General features: G+C 35.1%; 1 protein-coding gene across 1 annotated transcript in view; it reads right to left on the minus strand.

Annotated features, from left to right (window-relative positions):
• Nucleotides 1–27856, minus strand: part of SAMTOR (S-adenosylmethionine sensor upstream of mTORC1) — an 83770-nt gene continuing 55914 nt past the window's right edge. Inside the window, exons 4-5 of the mRNA XM_012736157.3 lie at nt 14890–15004; nt 1–750 (exon numbers count right to left, since the gene is read on the minus strand). Of these exons, the coding sequence (XP_012591611.1) occupies nt 121–750; nt 14890–15004 (745 nt within the window). The 3' untranslated portion in view covers nt 1–120. The remainder of the gene's footprint in view (nt 751–14889; nt 15005–27856) is intronic.

The following is a 27856-nucleotide window of genomic DNA, read 5'->3' on the forward strand; positions in this document are numbered from 1 at the left end:
TAAACCTTTGCATTTCTTCTATGCAAACAAGGTTTTAAGTACTGAGTTCATGTTAGTATTTCCGATTAGTGTAAGCAATTAGTTGAGGAGCCTGGACTAAAAGGGCCTTTTGCTTTGATATTAACTTAAAAGTAATATGGGATCCTCTAGCTCATAGAAAGGAATAGAGCTGGCTTGACTTTCTCCAGAATCTGAGTCATATGGAGCATCAGGGAGCTCTGTGAAACCGTACGCTAGTTGTTCATCTTCTATATCTGAGCGAACATAGCAGGAAGGGTTAGCATATTCCTCATCTTCTATACTGTTGAAATCTTGAGGAATATATAACATCCCTGGGTAGTTCCTACTAACCAAGTCACTTGTGGTTTTTAGGGAAATTTTCCTAAATGCCATCAGATGCATATGTGAAAATTTTGAATACTTGAAGCGTTTAAAGCCCAGGGACTCTATAGCAATCTTCCAGCTTTTCATCATCATAGCATGACGGTTCTGATGGGAGGAATCAGGTGTGATGATAAGTAATAAACCATTTAACACTAATAGTTCATGGGCCTTCTTGCAGCAAATCCATCGCTGGTAAGGTGATGGAAAATAAGAAAGGAGGAGAGAGAAAACAACCACATGGAAAAGTTCTCCAGGAAGAGAATCAATAGGGTTTTTCAGCTGCTTCAAAAAAGCATCGATAGCATCCTGTGCAAGCTGGAGCGGCTGCTGAAGCTGTAAATTCAGGAAGTCACATTTATATACACTCTGCAAAAAGAAAAAAAAGGCATATTAAAAATTTCAAGATTACTTCTACTTTAATACATAGATTTAACAGCTAATTATTTCATAGCATTTTTATATAATTCCAGCTCTGATTATGCATCTTTTCCTTCTAAATTAAGCTTGCACAGACTTATTCAACTAAAACTTTCTCACAAAAATCTACATGTAATGAAGCCCAGAGACTTCCTAATGATTATTTAAAAAACATATACTTCTGCCTAACAACTTGAATTTAGAAATATTAATAATTCTTAAGTATATATTTAAAAAAATCATAAGGGTATATATGAATTTTAATTCGGGTAAGAGTTTACAGGAATGACTTATTTATATTCACCAAAAACAAGCTAATATAAAAACTCTAAGAAATACTATGAAAGTCAAAAGGGTAATAAAGAGGCATTATAAAATTTGTATAAGCAGAATGACGCCAAAACTTTTTAAGGTCATAATAAAGATCATTTAAACCATTAACTTTAACCATTTAAAAAGTAATTTTAACAGTACTTTTTAAAAGTGTGAAATGAAGTTTATTGAGGAAGGACAAGATAGATTTACAGAACAAGAATAAGATACGTTAGCCACAATGAATGGACCCCCGCCTCCCGTTGTAACAAGAGGACCTTATCATTACTTTTATTCTATTAAAAAGTTAATTCCTGGTTTGAAACAAACTAAATTTAAGACAAATGACCCAGGGAAACACTACAACTAAAGATATAAACATTACATAAATTGCTAAATATTGAAATTCTATGGGAGGGGTGGAGCAAGATGGCGGACGAATAACACCGCCAGACAGAGTGTCTCTGCAGAAAAGACAGATTCTAGCAGAAATTAGAAAAAAGAAGCAAGAAGATGAGCATACAGAGGATGAGGGCCGGAAGGAGGGGTACCTGAGACCCCGGGAGACTCCACGGGAGGAGGCTGCGGAGGAGAACTGGAGGCTGAGACCACCGGAGCAGCCCAGAGACCAGAGGTAAGGGTAGATGGATTTGCTGTGTCCCCTCCCCTGCATTCGGGACTGCTGGTGGGCTCCCCAGCGGGTGGAGAGACCTGCGGACACCAGCCCAGAGACAGCCGCCGCCTGCCAGTGGTGAGCTTGTAGCAGATGTGGCACCAGGTTCCAAACTTCCTCAACGCACATCTGTGTGCACAGACCCGAGCCACGCGGCAGGCGCCATACTGCCTCCTCCCCTCCGCCGACCCTATACGCGGCTGCCCAGAGAGCCAATACTGCCACCAACCAGAGGCACCTCGAGGGAACGGGAACTTCCCTTTTGGGACCCTACAGCTGACTCAGGGGAACTCAGACTGTGAGCTCCCTACCCGCCAGCTCTCCCAGGTGCTGTTGGCACAGTGTTCCCAGGAGAACAGTGCAGACTCAGAGGCTGAGAGACATAGACCCAGCTTGGGCTCCCTGTGGGTGAATTGGGACCGGAACTCCTCTCCCTGGTGGGGATACAGTTTTAACTCTGGGACCCAGAGGTCGGACCTGCAGACCAGATCCCCTGCACCGAGGGCTAGCATTGCCCGGGGCACAGAAGGGTTATACGTGAACAGCCTACTGAGGTGTGTGTGCCTCCAGGGGCGGATCGGCGTCCTAGAGGGCAACCCTCCTCCCAGGAGGAGGCCGTGCGCCCAACCCAGGTGGCGTTCCTGTGCAAGGAACCTCCTCGCCGGCATCACAGTCCGGGGAGGCCTGGTGGCTTGTGGTCTGGCCTGCTGGCAGATACCCAGGAGTAGCTGCGGACTTGGGGAGGGTGGAAAGAAGCGAGGCCCGCTCCAGACTGCGGGTCTCAGACAGCCCCACCCCCACACCCAGAATTTCTGGCTTAGCGGGACCATTCCAGCCCCGCCCTGACAGCTTTTCCTGGAAGCAGAGAACAGAACTTTGACCCCTGCTAACTGCCTGAGGGCAGGCTTACCCAACCCAGCTCCGCCCAGAACGAGAGCTGATAACAGGACACAAAATCAACAGCATAGCCTGTTCCGCCAAGCAAACGCCACCTACTGACAGGGACGGCATCTTGCACAGCCTTTCCACGGCACCCACTGACTCAGTATACAGGGAGTGGTCCAATCTCACCCACAGACACCACCTAACGCCTCAGAAACTAAACAAGGTGTGTGAATGCCCAAACAACAACTTAAGGAAAGAAACAACAACGGATCGACATGGGAAGAAATCAGCGAAAGAACTCAGGAAATATGAAGAACCAAACGGAAAACACACCCCCAAAGAGGAGCACCAGCCCCCTAGAAACGGACACCAACCAAAATCAGGCAACCAATATGACAGAAGAGGTATTTCGTATGTAGACATAAGAACACTCACCCAGCTGCAACAACAACTCAATAACCAACACAAAGAAACCACAAAAAGCCTCCAGGATATGGGAAAAGAAATAGACACAATGAAGAAAAGTGTAACCGAACTCCTGGAAATGAAGAATCAATTCAAGGAACTACAAAATACAGTGGAAAGTCTCAAGAACAGGGTAGATCAAACAGAAGAAAGAATCTCAGAGCTTGAAGATAACATCCTCCAATTAAATAAATCAGTCACAGAAATAGAGCAGAGAAACAAGAGAAAAGAGCAAAGCCTACAAGAGCTGTGGGATTATGTGAAGAAACCTAATGTGAGGGTCATAGGGTTACCAGAAGGGGAAGAAGACAACACTCAAGGGTTGGACAAGCTGTTTGAAGGTATAATAGAGGAAAATTTTCCAGGCCTTGCTCAAAAGCTTGATATACAAAAGTTCAAGAAGCTCAGAGGACCCCTGGGAGATTCAATGCAAACAGGAAGACGTCACGACACGCAGTCATCAGACTGACCAAAGTATCAACTAAAGAGGCCCTTCTAAGAGCTGTAAGACAAAAGAAGCAAGTGACATACAAGGGAAAGCCAATTCGAATAACATCAGACTTCTCTAATGAGACATTACAAGCAAGGAGAGACTGGGGCCCCATTCTCACTCTTTTGAAACAAAACAATGCCCAGCCTAGAATATTATTCCCTGCAAAACTAAGCTTCATATATGAAGGAGAAATAAAAACATTCTCAGACAAGCAAAGGCTCAGAGAATTCACCAAGACAAGACCAGCCCTACAAGAAGTACTCAAAACAGCGTTACGCACGGAACATCATAATAATAACCCACGAATATAAAAACAACCAAAACCCAAAGATATTAAAGGCCAGCTATTACAATGGCTCAAGACAGAAATCATAGCAACAACATCCAACCAAACAGAATGATCAGTAATCTACCTTACCTATCAGTTCTCTCAATAAATGCGAATGGCTTAAACTCTCCACTCAAGAGACATAGGCTGGCTGAATGGATAAGAAAATGCAGGCCAAGTCTATGCTGTCGTCAGGAAACACATCTAACCTGCAAGGATGCATATAGACTAAAAATAAAAGGGTGGAGATCAATATTCCAAGCAAATAGACGCCAAAAGAAGGCTGGTGTGGCAGTACTAATTTCAGACGATTTAGTTTTCAAACCAACAAAAGAAGTAAAAGACAAAGAGGGTCATTATATAATGGTGAAGGGCATAGTCCAACAAGAAGAGATAACAATTTTAAATATATATGCACCCAACTTAGGTGCACCCAGATTCATAAAGCAAACCTTACTGGAGCTAAGCAAATAGATTAATAGCAACTCCATAATCACCGGAGATTTCAACACCCCACTGACGGCACGAGACATATCCTCCAAACAGAAAATTAATAATAAAGAAATAATGGACTTAAACAAAACTCTAGAACAATTGGGTCTGACTGACATTTACAGAACATTCTTCTCATCAGCTCACGGGACATTCTCTAAGATTGATCATATCCTAGGACACAAAGAAAATCTCAAGAAATTTAAAAAAATAGAAATCATACCATGTACCTTCTCAGATCACAGTGGAATAAAACTAGAAATCAACCCTAACAAAAACTCACATTTCTACACAAAAACGTGGAAATTAAACAACCTCCTACTAAATGATTACTTCGTAAATGAAGAAATGAAGACGGAAATAAAAAAGTTCTATGAAGAAAACGACAATGGAGAGACAAGTTATCAACTCCTCTGGGACACAGCTAAAGCAGTTCTGAGAGGAAAGTTTATCTCCATAAATGCCTATAACCAAAAGACAAGAAGATCACAAATAGACAATCTAATGAAACGACTCAAAGAGCTGGAAAAAGAAGAACAGACCAACCCCAAACCCAGCAGAAGAAGTGAAATCAACAAGATCAAATCAGAACTAAACGAAATTGAAAACAGGGAAGCTATTCAGGAGATTAATAAAATAAAAAGTTGGTTCTTTGAAAACATAAACAAAATTGACACACCATTGACTAAGCTAACAAAAAGCAGAAAAGAGAAATCTCTAATAAGCTCCATCAGGAACAAAAAAGGAGATATCACAACTGATCCCAAAGAGATACAAGATACAATTTATGAATACTACAAAAAACTTTACGCACACAAACTGGAAAATGTGGAGGAAATGGACAAATTTCTAGAAACACACAGCCTCCCTAGGCTCAACCAGGAAGAAATAGATTCCCTGAACAGACCAATCTCAACAGCTGAAATAGAAACAGCAATTAAAAATCTCCCTAAAAAGAAAAGTCCCAGTCAAGATGGCTTCACACCCGAATTTTACCACACTTACAAAGAACTAGTACCTATCTTGCAGAAACTATTCCACAACATCGAGAAGAACGGAAACCTCCCTGACACCTTTTATGAAGCGAATATTACTCTGATACCAAAACCAGGAAAGCATGCAACAAAAAAAGAAAACTACAGACCAATATCCCTAATGAATATAGATGCAAAAATTTTCAACAAAATCTTAGCTAACTGAATCCAGACACTTATCAAAAAAATAATCCACCAAGACCAAGGGGGCTTCATCCCAGGGATGCAGGGATGGTTCAACATACGTAAATCTATAAATGCAATTCACCACATAAACAGAAGCAAAAACAAAGACCACATGATTCTTTCACTAGATGCAGAAAAAGCTTTTGACAAAATTCAACACCCTTTCATGATACGAACACTTAAGAAAATAGGCATAGAAGGGACATACCTAAAAATGATACAAGCCATATATGACACACCCATAGCCAACATCAAACTGAATGGGGAGAAATTGAAAGCATTCCCACTTAGAACTGGAACCAGACAAGGCTGCCCACTATCTCCACTTCTGTTCAACATAGTGCTGGAAGTCTTGGCTACAGCAATCAGACAGGAAAATGGAATCAAAGGTATCCAAATAGGGGCAGAAGAGATCAAACTTTCACTGTCTGCTGATGATATGATATTGTATCTAGAACACCCCAAAGCTTCAACCAAGAAACTCCTGGAACTGATCAATGAATTTAGTAAAGTCTCAGGATACAAAATCAATACACAGAAATCAGAGGCATTCATATATGCCAACAACAATCTCATTGAGAACCAAATCAAAGACTCAATTCCCTTCACAATAGCAACAAAGAAATTAAAGTACCTAAGAATATACTTAACCAAGGACGTAAAAGACCTCTACAGGGAGAACTATGAAACACTGAGGAAGGAAATAGCAGAGGATGTAAACAGATGGAAATCCATACCATGCTCGTGGATCGGCAGACTCAATATCATCAAAATGTCTATACTACCCAAACTGATCTACAGATTCAATGCAATACCTATTAAAATCCCATCAGCATTCTTCACAGATATAGAAAAAATAATTTTACGCTTCGCATGGAACCAAAGAAGACCCCGAATATCAAGAGCAATTCTAGGCAACAAAAACAAAATGGGAGGCATTAATATGCCAGATATCAAACTATACTACAAAGCTGTAGTAATTAAATCATTATGGTATTGGCACAAAATAGGAATATTGACCAGTGGAACAGATGTGAGAATCCTGATATAAATCATCCTCCTATAGCCATCTAATCTTTGACAAAGCAGACAAAAACATACGCTGGAGAAAAGAATCCCTTTCAATAAATGGTGCTGGGAAAACTGGATAGCCACCTGTAGAAGGCTAAAACAGGACCCACACCTTTCACCTCTCACAAAAACCAACTCACGCTGGATAACAGACTTAAACCTAAGGTATGAAACTATTAGAACTCTAGAGGAAAAAATTGGAAACCCTCTCCTAGACATCGGCCTGGGCAAAGAGTTTATGAAGAAGTCCCCAAAGGCAATCACAGCAGCAACAAAAATAAATAAATGGGACATGATCAAACTACAAAGCTTCTGCACAGCCAAAGAAATAGTCATGAAAGTAAACAGACAACCTACAGAATGGGAGAAAATTTTTGCACTCTATGCATCCGATAAGGGACTGATACCTAGAATATACTTAGAACTCACGAAAATCAGGAAGAAAAAATCAAATAACCCCATTAAAAAGTGGGCAAAGGACCTGAACAGAAACTTTTCTAAAGAAGACAGAAGAATGGCCAACAAACATATGAAAAAATGCTCACCATCTCTAATCATCAGGGAAATGCTAATCAAAACCACAATGAGATATCACTTAACCCCAGTGAGAATGGCCTTTATCAAAAAGTCTCCAAACAATAAATGCTGGCATGGTTGCGGAGAGAGAGGAACACTCCTACACTGCTGGTGGGACTGCAAACTAGTTCAACCTCTGTGGAAAGCAATATGGAGATAACTTAAAGCGATACAAGTGAATCTACCATTTGATCCAGCAATCCCATTGCTGGGCATCTACTCAAATGATCCAATGACACTCTACAAAAAAGACACCTGCACTCGAATGTTTATAGCAGCACAATTCATAATTGCAAGGCTGTGGAAACAGCCCAAGTGCCCATCTATCCAAGAATGGATTAATAAAATGTGGTATATGTATACCATGGAGTACTATTCAGCTCTAAGAAACAACGGTGATATAGCACATCTTATATTTTCCTGGTTAGAGCTGGAACCCATACTACTAAGTGAAGTATCTCAAGAATGGAGAAACAAGCACCAGATATATTCTCCAGCAAACTGGTATTAACTGAGTAGCACCTAAGTGGACACATAGGTACTACAGTAATAGGGTATTGGGCAGGTGGGAGGGGAGAGGGGGGCGGGTATATACATACATAATGAGTGAGATGTGCACCATCTGGGGGATGGTCATGCAGGAGACGCAGACTTGTGGGGGAAAGGGGGAAATGGGCATTTATTGAAACCTTAAAATCTGTACCCCCATAATATGCCAAAAAAAAAAAATTCTATGGAAATGACCCAGAATAAGAAAACAGTTTTAAAATTAGATAAAAATTAGCTACCCTTATTATAAAGCAATACTTAATTAACAAAGATATGAGCTTATAGCCCCTCATTTTTGAGAGTACACAAGCTGGTCACATAATCATTTGGACTGTCTACTAGGAAAAATGACAGGGAAAAAGATTATTTTTCTTCTTCCTTTAGCTTTTTTTTTAAAGACAGTTTTATTGAAGTATAACTGACACAAAAGCACATCTAAAGTGTATACTTTGACATGCACAACATGAAACCAGCCACAATGAAGTTAATGAATAGATCCAACACTCCCTGATTTTCCCCTGGGCCTTTATGATGCCTTCCTCCTACTCTCTCCTGCTCTTCCTCTGCCACCGGGTAACCACTGATATAACTGCCATCACTATAGACTAGTTTGCATTTCCTAGACTTTTATATAAATGAAATAATACAGAATATAGCCTTATTCTATCTGGCTTCTTTCACTTGGAATAATCATTTTGAGATTCCACTTTTTTGGGGCAGGTATTAATAGTTTATTCCTTTAATTGCTGAATGATATATCCCATTGTAATGGATATACCACAGTTGGTTTATTCATACATCTGTTTGTAGATATCTGGGTTGTTTCTAGTTTTTGGCTAGTACAATTCAATCTGCTGTGAATATTCTTGTTCAAGTCTTTGAACAGACACGCCTCTATTTGTCCTGGGTAAGTATCTAGGGTGGCTGAATCATACAGTAGGTATATATTTAACTTTTAAAGAAACCCCTAAACTGTTTTCCAAAGCAGTTAGAGTTTAACATTCCCATCAGGAGTAATATAAGAGTTCCAGTTCCTCCAAATTCTTATCAACTCTTGGTATGGCCAGTCTTTTCCATTTTAGTAATCATAATAGGTATATAGTAATTTATCATGATTTTGACTTGCAGTTTTCTATTAAGTAGTGATGTTTACCTTTTCACAGACTTATTTGCCATCCAGATATCTACTGTGTTAAAAATGTTCAATATTTTGCCCATTTAAAAATGATTGCTTTAAAGTCTTTAAAAATTGTTATTGCTGGGTTTTGAGAGTTCTTCATATATTCTAGATACAAGTCTTTTATAGATATGACTTATAAATCTTTTCTCAGAATGATGTGGCTTGTCTTTTCATTCTTTTAACTATGTCTTTGAAGAGCTTAAGTTTTTGATAAAGATGAATTTAATCAATTTATTCTTTCTTTTATCTTGCTTTCAAAGTCACATCTAAGAAATCTTTTCCTATTGCAAGGTCTATGATCCATTTGAGTTCTTTTTTTTAATATGGGATGTGGTATAGTCTGAGTTCTTTTCCTTTGTAAATGAATATCCAGTTGTTTCAACACTATTTGTTGAAAAGCCTATCCTTTTCATTCTGGGTGAAAATCAGTCATCTATAAGTTTGGGCCTATTTGTGGACCTTCTATTATTTAATTGATAATCCTAACATCAATATCACACTGTCTTGAATACTGTAGCTTTATATTCAATTTTAAAATCAGGTAGTGTTACTTCTCCAACACTGTGCTTTTCTAAAATTGTTCGAGCTATTCTAGGTCTTTTCAAAAAAACTGAGTTTTTCAATTTCTACAAAAAAGCCCACTAGGATTTTGATCAGGATTACACTGAATCTGTGAATCAATTTGGGGAAAATTGATGTATTAACAATATAGTCTCCCTACCAATAAACATGGTATATGTCTACATTTAAGTCACCTTTAATTTCTCTGAATTTGTGGTTTTCAGTAAATTTTCTACTTTTGTCAGATTTATGAAATATACAGTATTTCATATATGGAATATATTTTTGATGCTTTTGTAAATGGTACTGTTCTTAATTTCAATTTCTGATTGACTGCTGTAGTACATATTAATCAATTGATTTTTATATTGATCTTGTACTTGCAATCTTGCTAAATTCACTTGTTAGTTCTAGTAGCTTCTATTAGATTATTCCATGGACTCTACAAAGAAGAGCAGTGTTACCCGTGAATAAAAGTTTTACTTCTCTCTTTCCAATCTGGATGCCTTTTATTGCTTTTTCTTGCTTTAGAAAATTGGCTAGAAATTGGCTAGAAATCTAGTATAATGGTGAATAGAAGTGGTGAGTGTAGACATCCTTATTCTAGTTCTCATGGAAAGGATTTTTCTTTCACCATTAAGGATCATGTTAGCTAGAAGTTTTTCATATACCCTTTATCAGGCTGAAGAAATTCCCTTTAATTTCTCCTGAGAGTTCTTTATCAGGAAAGGATGTTAGATTTTATCAAATGCTTTTTCTGCGCGTACTGAAATGATCACATGGCTTTTTCTTTTTGGTTAGTTAACATGGTCAATAGATTGATTACTCTGTAAACATCAAACCAAACTTGCATATTTGGGATAAACTCAACTTGGCCATGATGTATTATTGTTTTAAAAGACATTATTGGATTCAATTTGCTAAAATTTTGTATAGAACATCTTATGTTTGTGAGGGATACTGCTCTGTAGTTTTGTTTTGCAATGTGTTTGGTTTTGATAACAGGGAAATGACCTTACAAATGTCCAAATGACCTTTGGGTGAATGAGCTGGGAAACAGTATTCTAGCCATTCCACTATTATAGAATAGCATATATATGATTGGTATTATTTCTTCCTTAACTATTGGTAAGTTTTAACAGTGAAACCATCTGTACCTGGGATTTTCTTTGTGGAACTGCCAATTCAAATATCTTTAATAGAAATCATTCATTCATTTTCTCTATTTCTTCATGAATGAGCTTTGGTGCTATGTGTCTTTCAAGGAATTTATCCATTTAAGTTGTGGAATTTATTGGCATAAAGTTGTTCATAATATTTTGTAGCAGAATGATGCAGTGGAAGCTTGCTGGGCCCATATTTTTGTATTATCCTTTTAATATTGGTAAATATCTATAATGATGTCACCTTTTTATTTCATCAGTATGGCTAGAAGTTTATCAATTTTATTGATAAAGAACTAGCTATTGCTTTCATCAATTTTCCCTAATGTTTTCTATTTCACTTGATTTCTGCTCTGATCTTTATTATTTTCTTTCTTATACTTTGGATTTAATGTATTTTTTTCTAGTTGAAAAGTTAATATCATTGCCTTGAGAACTGTCTCATAAAAGTGTTTGAGTGCTATAATTTTTCCTTAAGTACTACTTTAGTGACTTCAGTGGCATCTTACACATTTTGATTAAGTTTTTTATCTTCATTTCATAAAATGTTCTAATTTCCATTATGAGATTTTCTTTGGTTGATATTCTGTACGCTTACTTGTTCTATCAATTATTAAGGTTACTGAAATTTCCTAGTATAATTTTATAAATGTTGATTTTCCCTCTTTTATCAGCTTTCCCTCTTTTAGTTTATGTATTTGGAAGCTCTGTTATTAGGTGCATAAATGTTTAGGAATGTTATGAACTGACCCTTTTATCATTATGGAATGACCATTTTTATCCCTCATAATGTTCTTTGCTCTGAAACATACTTTTGATTTTAATATAGCCACACAAACTTTCTTTTCTCCATCTTCTTGCTTTCCCACTATTTGGATTTTTATAATTAAAGTACATTTCTTATAGGCAACATATATTTGGGTCTTGCTTCTCCTCCCACCTCATTTGACAATCTCTGCCTTTTAGTTGGGATATTTAGATCATTTCTATTTAATGTGATTATTGATATCCTTAAGTTTTAAATCTATAATCTTGCTAGTTATTTTTCACTTGTCTCACCTGATCATTGTTCCCCTTCTCCACTTTCCTGCCATCTCAAGTTTTTCATGATTTTGTTTTATCTCTTTTGTAGGCTTATTAGCTATAATGCTTTTATTTTGGTGGCTGCTTTAGGATTTATAGCACATATCTTTAACTTATCATAGTCTACCTTCAAGTGATATTATACCACTTAATATATGCAGCTGTCTCTCAGTATTCATGGGAAACTGGTTCCAGGAATCCTCATGGATACCAAAATCTACAGATGCTAACGTCCCTTATGTAAAATGGCATAGTATTTGCATATAACCTATGTAAACCCTTTTGTATACTTTAAATCATTTCTAAGTCACTTATAATATCTAATACAATGTAAATGCTATCTATAGTTGTTATATTGTATTTCTATTATTTTTTATTTACTTTTCAAATATTTATTTTTGACCTGTGCTTGATTGAATCCACACAGATATGGAGGGCCAACTGTATTTCCAATTCTCTCATCTCATCCTATATACTACTATTGTCATACATTTTAGTTTTTAAATGGTTATATTAGTTTGGTAGGACTGCTATAACAAAGTAGCATGAATTAGGTGGCTTATTTTCTCCCAGTTCTGGAGGCTAGAAGTCTCAGATCAAGATGGTGTGGAGGGTTGCTTTCTTCTGAGGGTTGTGAGGGAGAGTCTCTGGTGTTCCTTGGCTTGTAGATGTATCACCCCAATCTTTGCTTTTATCTGCACATGACATTCCCTATACACTTGTTTCTAAATTCAAATTTTTCCTTTTTATAAGGACACCACAGTCATATTGGATTATAGCCCACCTTCATGATCTCACTCTCACTGGAATAACTCTGTGTAAAGCTCTTACCCTACAATAAAGTCACAAACTGGGGGGTAGGACTTCAACGTATCCTTCTGTGGGGTGACACAATTCATCTCATGACAATGGTCAATTATCTTTTAAATTGTTTAAAGAACAATAGAAAATCTTTTTATATATATTTATATATATTTTATATATATATTTATATTTTACCTGTGTAGTTATGTCCATTACTCTTCATTTCTTTGTGTAGATCTATATTTCCACCTGGCTAAAGCACTTCCTTCCTTAACATTTCATAAAATGCAAGTTTGCTAATACTGAATTCTTTCAGCTTTTGTGCATCTGAAAAAAATCTTTATTTTGTTTTTTAAAAGATATTTTTACTGGGTATGGAATTCTAGGTGACAAATTTTTTTCTTTCAGTACTTTAACATGTCTTTTAAAATTTTCTGGTTGATTTTAAGACTTTACACCACTGGTTTTAGAAGTTTGATTATGATGTTCCTTGATATAATTTTCTTCATGTTTGTTGTGTGTGGAGTTTGTTGAGGTTCTTAGATTTGTGGGTTTATAGTTTTCATCAAATTTGGAAAAATTTTGGCCATTATTTCTTTAAATCGCTCCCCTTTTTGGGGGACTCTAATTATGCTTATATTTAGCTGCTTGAAATTGTATCACTAATGCTCTTCTACTTTAAAAATTTTCTTTTCTGTTTCACTTTGGGTAGTTTCTATTGTCATATGTTCAATTTAACTTTTCTTTTGCAACATCTAATATGCATTAATCTCATCTAGTATATGTTTCATATCATACATTGTAGTATCCATCTCTGGAAATTAGATTCAGTATTTTTAAGTATCTGACATGTCTCAGCAGTCCCTAAAGAACATCTTTAATGTATGTCTTGAAGAAGAAAGGGAAGAGAATCCAGACATGAAGTCCCTTGCACCTTAAAACTGTGCTGGCACAAAAATTCTCTTCAGTGATAAGCTAAGAATGGCAAATATTTGCCCATCTTTAGGAAGTAGAGGTAACAGTAATGGTTTTAGCATTTTCTTGTTCCTCAATGTTACTCATACAGACTCAATCTAGACAGTTATGTTCATCAAAATGATACTATGCTAGGTGTTTTAAATACTTTTTTTCCCAAGAAAACATTACAACATCCTATGAAATGTGGTCTGTTACAAATGAGAAATCCGAGGATCAGAAACTAGAAACAAATGAGAAAACTGAGGATCAGAGACTAGAAGAAGGTGATGAAGAGATTCAAACCCAAGATGAAAGTAAGATTCCATTTTTTTAATTAAAAAAGTATCTAATATACCAGGCACTCTTGTAGGTTATACTCTAATCTACATTTTCTTTATAACATTAAAAATGTAATTTATAAATTTCTTTTGTATCTTCAGTTATATCAAGAGTAAATGGCAAACATTATATGCTATCTTATTCAGGAAAAATGTCTAATTTTTTTTGATGTAAATAAGAAATGTGACCACCCTAAGGTCATCTACCTTCAAAAAATACCTTTAACATAAACTCCTGGCATCATATAAAAGAAAATCTGAGCTTATAAAAAGGTGATCCTGTTTCATTGAATTGAAGTGATAGTGTCACAATAACTGACTCACTGGAATGTTCTCAAATGGAAGGATAATATCTGTCATTTATACATATGGACCTATAATGTACCAGGCCAAGTGTTAGTTGGATGCTTATTCTTATAACTTTTATAAAGGTAGAGGAAACAGTTTATGTAAAGTTAAGTAGTTTCACCTTCTAAAGTACAAATAAACTGGATTTAATACAGTTTTGGCTGACTCCAAAGTCCTTGCTTCTTTCTACCATTCCACAATGGCTCTACTACACAGTATATTTCAGACAGAGATCCATTAAAAACCAATAAAGCAAATAAAACACAAAGCCCAAACATTGCAGCTATGTGGAAATCTTTGTAATCTACTTAAGTTTCCTGATTGCAATGATTTCACTATAGTGTAGTTCTAAAAGATGATGGCTATTTAGCTGATAAACAAGGAACAAAACAAAGAAACAAGACAAATATAGTGCTGGTTAATACTGGTTAACTAAATGCTCAAATTTTCACAAGATATACATTTAGTTTTGAATAGAAATAACTGGTGCACAGGAAATATATTTGCTATTTTAGGAATGCAAAGACAGTGATTTTCCTTGGCAAATATACATTTACAATATTTAAGTCTGAAAACAAAACTATGCATACCTCTACAGCAGGTACAATGTCTATGCCAACAGTTAGAAATTCTTCAAACTTCAGAAAGGGGTTAAAGCAGCTGCCAACATCAAGTAATCTGATCTTTCCTGAGGCTTGTAGCAACCTAAAAATAGATATTTTGTATTATAAAAGGCAAACTGAAAAAACTCAAATATTTGAGAATAAAAAATTATGTACATTATTGGTTCTTTAACTTTTTGGTCTTGTGATTCCTTTACATATTTAAAAATTACTAAAAGCCCCTAAGAGCTTTCATTGATATGGGTTACATATTAAAGGAGCTTTCATTTATGTGGGTTATATCCATTAACAATTACCATATTTGAAGTTAGAAAAGTGTTAAAATATTTATTCATTTATAAAACACTAAACCTACAGTATGTAAGAGAAATAACTTCTAGATAAAAGGTAAAAAGGGAGGCTTTGTTTTATATATATACACACACACATACTTAGATCTCTTTAATGTCTAGCTTAATAGAACAACAAATTCTTATATCTGCTTTTGCATTCAGGCTGTTGCAATATCACATGCTAAGTAGTCTTTAGAATATTCCACTCATGAAAGACAGTAAAAAATAAATGAGAATCTATAATGATATAGAATAGTATATATACTACTAGATAGTCATTCTAATCCTTACTTGGGCTCTGGTTAAGAATAAGAGATCCAGTATCAGAGAGACTAAGATCAAAACCTGATTCTGTCCCAGAATGTGTAATATGGGTATAATACTGGTACCTACACTTAAAAGAGTATTTCCCCCCAGAATTAAATGAGATAATACATTTAATGCTTGACCCAATGCCTGGTACATGGTAAGTGATCACAAAGTGGTAGATACTATTGCCCACTATTATCATGTTACAGATGAAATTTTTGTGATACTCCTGAGTCTGGTAAAAGCAGAATATGCCTCACACTAAATTCTATAGCATAGATTCTAGTAAACTGAGTAGCAACAAATTTCTGATAGTCTTTATAAATAACATCTTATAAATTCCAATTTTATATCTGGATGAAGTATCCCAAATCATTCAAGTTAATTCAACATTATGATCACCAATAACTTAACCGTATCATGGATTAGCTTAATAATTGATCAATTTTCAGTAATACACTGGTTCAGCTTAAAGAATAGTCACACAGTGAACATCCTTGTAATTGTCACCCAGGTCAATAAAACAATGCCTGCACCTGGGCATTGACTATCCCTGTTGATAGCACACCTTTTCATAATAGCACCCACTACCCTTATTTTAAGGATAACCATTCCTGATTTCCTTTTATAATCTTAACTACCTATAACCGAATACTTACATTATATAGTATTATGTTTCACACTACACATTTGCTTTTGTGACTTACTTCTTCCACTTAATATTATGTTTGAGAGTTGTCTGTGCTTCTATAACTCACTTTCATTGCTGTGTAGTACTACACTAAAATGTAGTACTACAATACATCCCATTAGGACTTTGATTAGTGTGGCATTAAGGGTAAAAGATCATTTGGGAGAATTAACATCTTTATAATGTTGAGTCTTTAAATTCATGGACACAGGATAGTATTCAGTTATTTAGGTTTTTTTGTCCCCAAATATTATTTTCTCTAAAAAGAGAGAGAAACATATAAATCCACATCTTTTGTTGGATTTATATTCCTTGGTATCTCATAGTTTTTGATGTTATCTTTTTCCCCATGGCTAATCTTTGCTGTTATTTTTAAAAATTTTTAAATTTCATTTTTTATCATTATTTACAGAAATTCAATTGATTTTTAGATACAGTGGTCCCCCCATATGTCCACTTTCATGTTATATGGTTTCAGTTACCTTTGGTCAACCATGGTCTGAAAATATTCAATGGAAAATTCCAGAAATAACCAATTCTTAAGTTTTACATTGTGCAGTGTTCTGAGTAGTGTGATAAAATTGCATGCTGTCATGCCCAGGACATGAGTTATCCCTTTGTCCAACATACCCACACTGCATAAGCTAACCGCCCATTAGTCATCAACATTTTCTGCTCCTGACATCCAACCACCAACATAAGCCTGGTTTGATGATCCAGGATTACTGAAAGCAGGTGCTCCTTCTTCTGATCTATGGTCAAAGGTCAATAGTAGCCTAACATTATTGTCACAATGCCTACATCATTCACCTCATTTCATCTCATCACATAGTTATTTCACATCATCACAAGAAGGGTGAGTATAGTATAAGATATTTTGAGGGAGAGACCACATTTACATAATTGTGCTATTTTATTTATGGTGCCAAATTTATAAATTTTTATTGAAGTATATATGCATAGGAAAAAACAGTACATATAAAGTTCAATAATATCCACAGTTCCAGGCATCCACTGGGGGTCTTGGCAAATATCTCCTGAGAATATGGGTAGATACTACCTATATTTTCTGTATCTAGTAACTTTACTGAATTCCTTGATCTTAATTGCTTATCTGCATATTATTTTTGATATTCTAATTGAGGTACATAAGTAATCTGTGAAAAAATGATGTTTGTATTTCTCCCTTTCCTCTCTATCCACCTACCTACACATCTATTTTCCCACTCACTACGCCCGTGACTTCTAATACAGTGCTAAGCAGAAGTGGGCACCACTAACCCAATCCCAGAGGGAATATCCCAGTGTTTCACCATTAAATATAATGATGGCTGTAGGCTTTGCATACTATCCTTGAAGAAATTCCTTTTATGTGTAGCTAGGGTTTTAGTTTTAACCTAAATCCATGTTGAATTTTATCAAAAACATTCTATGCATCTGTGCAGATATGACTTTAGAGTACATTAATTTTATAGTGTTAGATAACTTGCAGTCTTGGAAGAATTTAATTTGAAGGATTTATATGTATGTATAGTTAATTTTTGCTATTTGTGGTGGTTATGTTCCATAAAGTTACCATGAATGTTGAATTAGTGAATACTGAACCATTGCCCCTAGGGGAAAATACAGTTAGGCCTCTGGTCACAACATTTCCATCAATACATACTCTGGATTTAAGTGTGTTTCTGTTCAAAGACATTTTATTTAATATACACTGTTGGTGGATTAACACTGAACTCATGGTCAATAGCAGTATAACTCATGCCTGAAGGAAGCTTATATAACACATGTCTTTTCCATGTACAACATAGCCTTCTTGTGCTTGGGAACACTAAAATTCGACACCATGCTTGGGGGCCATTTTAAAAGCAAAATCATTGACAAAAAGCACAAAAATGCAAAAAATATGATACCAAACAGACTATGAAAAGGACATATGTTTATGTATGAGGGCTAAGACAAGGCAGCAGAGCTCACCTTGTTCAACCTCAGCTGGAAAGGTATGTGACTCAAATTTTTTGCCACACAGTGCATGTCCATGAATGACTGAAAATGACACACGTACTGATTTTGGGGTTGCAAATAAATTTTAGTAAGTAGGTGAATTCACAGATATGGAATCTGTGAGTGAATTGCATCTATGTTCATGAGTGGGCAGGTTTGTTTATCATGTTGGTCAAATACTCTCTCTATATATAATTTGCTTTTGTACAGTTTAAGTCAAAATTATAAGCGTGCCCTCCATACCCATCATGTGTGGGTTTTTTGCGTCTATGTTCATGAGTGGGCAGGCTTGTTAATCATGTTCAAAGACTGTATATAGTCTTACCTTTTTTTTTCTATATACAGATTTTTAAATTTCAGAATACTACAGGGGTATATACATTTTGGTTATATAATTTGCTTTTGTACAGTTTAAGTTATAAGTGTGCCCTTCACCCAGACAGTGTGCACTGTACCCATCAGGTGTGAATTTACCCATCCCACCTACTTGATTTCTGTTGAGTTTTACTTCTATATATGCACGTAAGTGTTGATCACTTAGTTCCAATTTAGTATTGAGCACATGTGGTGTTTGTTTTTCCATTCTTGCCATAGGTCACTTAGAAGAATAGTCTCTTACCTACTTTTTAAATGGTCTTTTCTCAATCATTGAGAACATTTTGTTAAAAATCTTCCAATATTTAAAAAACAGAGTAAGAATGACCTCTGTAAACTGATTTGAAGAGATTTTATTTTCATATATATGTTTAGCTGTGGAAAAGATAAAACCAGAAACTCATAAAACCTCAGACAATTTGGAAACAAGGTGTAAATCCTTTAAATAAGGAATGAGACATCTGAGCATACCTTTCATTGTAGCTTTGACTTTTGAAAGTTAAGGAAAAACACTAATTGAATAACCTCCAAGCAAGTTATTCTGACTATAATAATCTCAATGGATAATTATCTAAGGATAAATAAGAACTACGAAGAAATCCTGAATTATTTGTTGTTGTAGTACTGGCTCAGACATTTTGAAATTATATATTTTGTGCATATTGAAGGGCTGGGCAAATGAACGACAGTTCCTGGGATATACAAATTCAGAATGGGGGAAAGAACCCTATGGTGATGGATTGTAATTAGAGGTTTCATGTTAGAGGATGCAGAAGCAAATTTAATTCCCAGAATTTGGTTTCACTAAAAGGAATTTGTACTTCTTCAAGGAATGGCTTATTCCAGGATTGAAACAGAGAAAATATAAGGTGAGCCTAGATGATCTTATTGTATAAGAAAGTAAGGTATTTCTCTAAAACTAATGGAGACATATAGAAAGGTAATAGGCATTAACTTACATTAGCCTCCACTGGCCTAATTTGGGATGATTTCACCATTATAATTATAATAATGAACTATAACATATTTAATTAAAAAAATCTGAGTCCACAGGTGCTTAAAAAATTAGAAAGGGAGAGAAGAGAAAGCTCTTCTTTACAGAAGAATGCCAACCAATATATATTTAAGATAGAAATAGAAAAATCACCATTTTCCAACCATTGTAACAAAAACAACTTGATTAGTCACAGGAAATTTTTAGATAATGCAGCTCGAGATAGTCAATTAAATACCAAATGTAATCTTTGATGGATCTTGGATCAAACAACCAGCCCATAGTTATAAAGAATACTCTATAACAATCTGGAAAATGCAATTATGAACAGTATATTACATAATTATGTTGTATCAATGTGTTAAATTTTCTAAGTGTTAACACTGTATTGTGGCTATGTAGGCAAACATCCTCAATCTTCGGTTATACATACTAAAGTATTTAAGGGGTGAAGTTTCATGATATCTTTAAGTAACTCTCAAATGGTTCAGGAAAAAAAGAAAAATATATATCTACACATATATACATCGGGGGATAGAAAGCAAATGTTGCAAAATATTAACTATTAGTGAATCTTAGTTAATGAATATAATGGTAACGGTTGTACTTCTCTTATAATTTTCCTAGAGATTTGAAATTTATCCAATTATAGCACTGGGAAAGCAGATCTCCCAAAACAACTATAGATTTGTCTGTCAATTTTCACTATATATATGGGAAATAAAAATAAATTTCAGTATTTGCTTCATATTTGCATGCTATATTAGGCACAAATTAAAAATTATTTGCCTATTATTAAATCACACTTTTCATCATGTCTCCTTTATGTCTAGCAATGATATTTATTATAAAGCCTTATGTTTTGGACATGTCTCTCACAAGAGCATACACTGAATTTTTAAGTCCAGTCTGATAATCTGCATTTTAATTGGAGCATTATGATCATTTACTTTTAATGTAATTTATTGACATATTTTAACTTATATCTAGCATACTGCTTTTTGCACTTTATTTTCTCAACTTAAGTGCCCATCAGCTGATGAGCAGATAAAGAAAACGTGATGTGTGTATACATACTTATATACATACACAATCACCATGGAGTACCACTCAGCCATAAAAAAAAAAAAATGAAAGAATATATTTTGCAGCAATTTGGATGGAAACAGAAGCCATTATCCTAAGTACCTCAGAAATGAAAAAATAAATACCACATGTTCTCACTTATAAGTGGGAAACAAATGGTGGGCATATATGGTCATACAAAGTGGAATAATGGACACTGGAAACTATCAGGTACAATGTATGTATGCTATTTGGGTGCTGGGTACACTGGCTTCAGCACTGGCTTCACCTGGCTTCACCACTGGCTTCACCTGGCTTCACCACTATACATTCATCTACGTAATAAAAAACATTTGTGCCCTCTAAAACTATCAATATAAAAAATCTGTTGTACTTTAGAGAAAAAACAAACTAACAAAAAAAGAAATGGCTGAATGTACTAAACATGTCTGATCCTACATGAAAGTTGGTAAAGCAAGTATTTGGAAAAATCAGTTATAATAATGAAAATCTATATAACAAGAGCTGATTAGTCAGGAGCAAAGACTCCACAAAGGACAACTAAAAGGCTGTTAAAATGGTTCTATTTTCAGCATATCTGATCTACCTTTCTTCATTTACATTCTATAAAGTGATGAAATATGCTGATTGGAAAACAAAGCTTGGTTAAAAAGTTTATTGCTGTTATGCTGCCTCTACATTTTAATGCCTCTTGAAAATGTTCATTTATATTCCTTAGTAAATTTTCACTTTTAGACAAGTTTTTGCAGAGAATCTTAAAACTACATTATTTAAAAATATTTATATAACTTAAGAATTCATAGTTCTTCTAATTTCATTTGACAACTTTTCCTTTACATAATGGAAAAGGGTTAAGGAAAAAACCTCAGTATACATAAGGATGTAAATTGTTCAAATTATAACTTTCTATTTAAATTTCCTATGCTGTTTTTAACTCAATATTATTTTTTGTTCTCTTTTCCAAACTAGTTATAGTACAAGATTATATTTCTTTACTCTCTCCCCCTCAATTCTTACCCTGCTGGTTAAGTAGTTTAATAAGGATATGCAGGATCTTATTTCCTATACAGTTTTCTGTTTGCAATGCTGCCAATGTTGACAACAGCATCTCGAACTACTCAAGACGTTAAATGGGAACTGTAACTTTTACATAAGAAAACTTGGCAATATTTATTCACATATGTAGTTTACAATAGTGTTTTTTTCAAAGTGCTCTCTACAGATCCAGAAGTATTCTCTAGACTCTGTTCAAGGACTAGCAAGGGCAGATAATGAGAGATACTGGGAAGCTATAACTTTTAGATCCTTCAACTAGAATAGCAATGTATTTGCTTCATGTGGTGGGCTTCCATAAAATGTTTCCTCTGAAGAAAAGGTTCTATGGTTAAAATACTTTTAAATCTATGATGTAGACCTTATTTACTATCTCTGCTGCTTTGAAGCAGGAAAAGGGGAATAATAGGTTTTTTGAAGGAAAAAAAATAAAAAGGAAAGGCATTTTGAGAGTCAGCACAGCATGTAAACAGTACTGTCATACACATAAGAAATTCTTCTGTCAACTTTTAGGGCTGATAGATGACAAATAAGTGGGTAATATTTATTACTAGATACCTGGGATCACATAAAAATCATTAGTTCCACCTGTCCCTTTCTCTCTATATAATTTCTTTAAGGAAGAGCAGAAAAAAATAGTTCAAATAAAAAACTCCTGACTTTGGATGAGACTTGGCTTATTCTCATTTATTTAGTGACTTATTCTTAGCACTATTTATATTATCCATTTCATTTCTGTATCAAAAATCCCTGAAATTCTGACTGGTTAAAGATTATTGGTTTTGATTGCAATGTTAACAGCCAAACAATAACTTTCCCCTCTGTATTTTAGTAGTAAAAACAACAAAAAAACTGAACTAATAACAAAGTGACAGAATACAGAATAGCTTCAGCTACATAAATAAACTTATCTGACACTAGTTCCATTTTCTAAATCATCCATAAACAAATGTCAGAGAAGCTGGTATTGAGTCATATATAATCTGAACCCCAGGTATGTCAGATCTGAAGTTTATGCTAAAAAACAAACAAACAAGAAAATACCAAGTCAGCAATCAACTAATTTTTTTGTTTTTTTACCTTTAAAGCACAAGAATAAAATCATGAATATATCAATGATTTGAATAAAAATGTAAACAAATGCAATGAGAAAATAAAGGTCAATAACAGTCTGAAGAAAATGTCATAACATTTTACAATGTTGGAATATTAATTTAAGAGCAAAAAGTCAAGATCTTAACAGTGGGAAAATGATATAAAGAGATAATGAGGGAAATGCTAAAAAAGCAAACTAAAAGCCATTAATATCTACCCACATTAGCAATCACAAAAACAAATATAAACAAATAGATACCTAAAGTTGCAAACTGCAAACACTGTAAAATATTTTGTACTTACTGAGGTTAAGGTAAAATTTATATACACAGCCATTCCACTAAAGAAAAAATGATAAAAACCCCACAGTTGTGCTTGTCTATATTGTGTCTTTGCAATTTAGAAGAAAAGGTACACACCCACCTTCTTCAAATAAAAAAAAAGTTAGGTTAGTATATTACTACACAAACTACACAACTGCTTGCAGTGGCCCTGCCTGACTTTGCCCCAAGAGGCTTTCCAGAGCCCATGATAAGCAACCTAGATGTTCAAACGTATGGATCACACATATCCCAAACTTTGAAATACATACACTGCCGATAACCTGACACCCCCAGTGAGATGAGTTTGACAGGGTCACAATGGGAGGTGAGCAAACATTAGGCCTCCAAGAGCAGCAAGTGGGTGAGGGAAGTGTCCCCTGAGAAGCTCAGTATGGTTGGGAAAGAGGAGGCAATGTTGAACATATGGGTAGTGATTTATGAATAAAGGTGGTCTCTCTTGCTGCTCTGGAGCTAGGCCAGGAGGCAAGACCACCACCCATTCTTATTTAAGTGAGTCTATATATCTGCCAGGTGAATAGCTTCCTCCTTGAATGTACCTAACTTGTATGGTGCACAGTGTGAATACTATTTGTGGCAACCTTTAATAACTCTTTTTTAAAGAAAAATGGAAATATTTAGGAAGAACCCCCAAATATTCATACTCTTTGTCCTGCAATGTCATTATAAATTTTATCTTAAGGGCAACATCACCAGGGCACAGTATCCAGATATTTGGTCCAACATCAGTCTAGATGTTGCTGTGAAGGTATGTTTCTCTTAGATGAAATTAACATTTAAATCAGTAGACACTGAGTAAAGAATCTTACCATCTACAACGTGGGTGGGCCTCAGCCAATCAGTTGAAGGCCTTAACAGAAAAAGACTGAGGTTGCTCCAGAAAGATGGAATTGTACCTCTAAACTCAAGCTGCAATATCAATTCTTCCCTGGGTCTCCAGTCTGCTCACCTTCCGTGCAGATTTCAGACTTGCCAGCCCCCACAATCATGTGAGTCAATTCCTTACAATAAATCTTTCTATGTATAGTCATGAGCTTTATAATTGACATTTTCAGTCAATGATGGACTGCATATATGATGGTGATCACATAAGATTATAATGGAGCTGAAAATTGCCCATTGCCTAGTGATATTATAATCATCCTAACATTGTAGTAGCACTCATTACTCAGGTGTTTGTGACAATGTTGATGTAAACAAACCTACTATACTGCCAGTCATATAGGTATAGCAAATACAATTATGTACAGTACACAATATTTGATAATGAGAATAAATGATTGTTATTGGTTACATATCTACTACACTACACTTTTTATCATTATAGAGTGTACTCCTTCTACTTAATTTTTTAAAAAGTTTACTGTAAAACATGCTGAGACAGGTCCTTCAGGAGGTATTCCAGAAGCACTTCTTATCACAAGAGATGACTGCTCCGTGTGTTGTTACACCTAAACACCGACCAGTGGGACAAAATGTGGAGGTGGAAGACAGTGATACTGATCATCCTGACCCTGTGTAGGCCTAGGCTAATACGTGTGTTTGCACATTAGTTTTTAACAAGTTTAAAAAGTAAAAGAAAAAATTAAAAATAGACAAAAGCTTATAGAATAAGGATATCAAAAAAATATTTTTGTATAGCTGTATAATTTGCATTTTAGCTAAGTGTTATTACAAAGGAGGCAAAAGTTTAAAAATATTTTATAAAGTAAAAAAATTATAGTAAGCTAAGGTTAATTTATTAAAAATTTTAAAAAAACTTCAGTATAGCTTAAGTGTACAGTGTTTATAAAGTCTACAGTAGTATACGGTAATGTCCTAGGACTTCACATTCATTCACCACTCACTCACTGACTTATCCAAAGGAACTTCCAGTCCCGCAAGCTCTATTCATGGTAAGTGCACTATACAGATGTACCATTTAAAAAAATGTTTATACCATTTTCTTTTGTACCTTTTCTCCATTTAGATATGTTTAGAGACACAAATATTTACCATTGGGTTACAACCAACTACAGTATTCAGTACAGTAACACGCTAAAGGTTTGTAGTCTAGGAGCAACAGGCTATATACCATCTAGGTTTATATGAATATATTCTATGATATTTGCATGATGATGAAATTGACTAACACCACATTTCTCAGAACATATCCCCACTGTTAAGTGATGCATGACTGTGTATGTATACATATTTTATTCTGTTCCTTCTGGAGAACCCTAACTAATACATATAGTCCCTGTCTGTGTGTGATGGTTAAGCTTTCTATTTGTTATATAGGGTTACCTGAAGATAAAAGGGAGTTCCAAAGTAAGGAGAAATGTCAGGGGCGGCATCTCGACTGTTTGTTCCTTGCAACTGTATTGAGTTTCCTTGCTCCCAGGAAATGAATATAGGTAAGCATTAGTTTTAATTAAAGTAAGCCTCACAAAAAAGTAGCTTATCAAGATTCCTCACAAAGAAACTAATGCAAATGCTAAGGAATTACAGGGGGAAAAAGCCACAAACAATTTGACACTTCTCTTCCTCATAGAAACACTTTTTGCTACACTGAGGCAAAAAATGACAACATCAGATCTGACAAGAAGCTGGAAAAAATTCAAAATTATAAAAAAGGCTGACTGAAAGGCAGATGTACATTCATTTATGACCTTGCCCTAAGTGATTATGTCTTGAGATACTGGTTAACAACACTGGGAGCTATCATAATTATTATTTTAAAATACTATTTCAACTATCTCAAAGGTTATTATTTATGACATTAACAACTTGTTGGCAACCTTTATTGCAGTAGTTTAACAATTCAACTTTGCTAAAGAATCACACTCTACCACAAAAACCAGGTATCTAGTGCTTGAGTAAATATATATACATATATATTTATATTTATGTTACATATATATTTAATAGAAATCTCTTAAGACAATACAGACTTATCTGTGTTCTTAAAAATGACTTAATGAATTGGGCACAGTGGCGCACACCTGTAGTCCCAGCTACTCAGGAGGCTGACGTGGGAGGATCGTTTGAGCCCAAACTAGGCAACATAGCAAGACCCTGTCTCAAAAAAAAAAAAAAAAAAAAAAAAGGACCTAACAAACATACCAAACAAACCCCTTGACAATAGGGGTATTCATTTCATCATGACCATTATAAAAATTACTAAATGTATAGGACTCTGTCCCTATAGTAAATATGCCTATGTTTTTGGAATGACTTATTGCTTTTCTCTAAGATGGTTAGTCTCTTCTTTCGCTGTCACATTTTGTACTATTAATGAATACGATCCTTCTGTCTTCTTACTTGAGGCTTCTAATCTGCTATGCTTGAAAAATTCTCCCTCTCCTTCCCTTTTTTCTCCTCTTCATTTTTGTGTTTGAAGGCCCCACTTCCATGGCAATCACCTGAACTGATCTCTTTTTTTCTTAGGGTGATTAAATACCAGTCAGCTGAAACTGCATTTACTGTCTTATATTAGGTAGCGTAAGGAGACAAACAGTAGACAGAGATATTAGCTCACCAATGGTTTCTGAAGCTATAAGCCCTCTTTTTAAATAAAATCTTCTCCTGAGTAGTTTATTCACTAACATGTTAATCCTTTGTTTTCCTCCTTGAAATCACCCATAATGCTTTCACCTGTTATGTCTGTAGCTCTATCCTACACAACACTTTACTCAATAGTATCCAGAACCGAAAAAATATTCTAGGGGTAAAAAGAAAACAAAGGAAATAGTACTACGTTTCTAACCTAAATTGTCATCTCCATGTCATAAAATCAGAGTTAACTTAATCCATGAGAATGGCACTATTGGGAATTTGGATTAAAATTAATTCTAAGGTTCCTTCTCACAGAGAATTCATTCATTCATTGAATTACTGCATCCTCATATGCAAAGTTGCTAGGTGGCCGTGGGGATATAGCAGTAAATAACAGGGTTCTAACATTTGTCCTCATGCAACTTTACAATCTAATACAATGATATGAAAAATTATAATGGTTAGGAAAATTACAATGTCCTTTGGGCCAGTTCCTAAGTGATGAACTAACAGTTTTAGAATTTTCTAACCCTTTAAGCTCTCAACCACTTAACGTGCCTAACGAAAACATGGCACTTACATGCAGATTCTCCTATGATTTTATGATACAGTGGATAAACTTACTTAGAATACTATAAATTCTGTTAAACACAGATATTCCCAGATTTTCAAAATTGCTTCTACCTTTCCAAATATGTATTCAACCTGGAGTTAATACACAGCAATACAAAAATCTTCAGAGGAATAATAGGCTTTTCCTCTTGAATGGTTCTTAAAACAAGTAACATTGCTTAAAGGCTTAGAGATTGAGTGAGGTAGACAACCTAATTCTGAAATACTTGACTACTCAAATACTCATATTTACAGGTTAAAAGTTTTGAGCTATGACCAACATCACTACTGGCCTAGATAAAAATTAACACAGGTAACAATATGTCTTTGAAGTCTAAAACTACTGCTTTTGAGAACTGAGGTGGAAAGACTCCAGATAACTAAGATTCTTCAACAATTTATGTATTTCAAAGACAACTTCCAGCTGAGGCTCACATTTCATCTTTGGTTAAATTCTGAAGGCCATAGTGTTAATTTTAAAACATGGCATTCTGTGTATTTTCCA

This window comes from Microcebus murinus, chromosome 9 (genome assembly GCF_040939455.1).
Source record: "Microcebus murinus isolate Inina chromosome 9, M.murinus_Inina_mat1.0, whole genome shotgun sequence".
Taxonomy (NCBI): Eukaryota; Metazoa; Chordata; class Mammalia; order Primates; family Cheirogaleidae; genus Microcebus; species Microcebus murinus.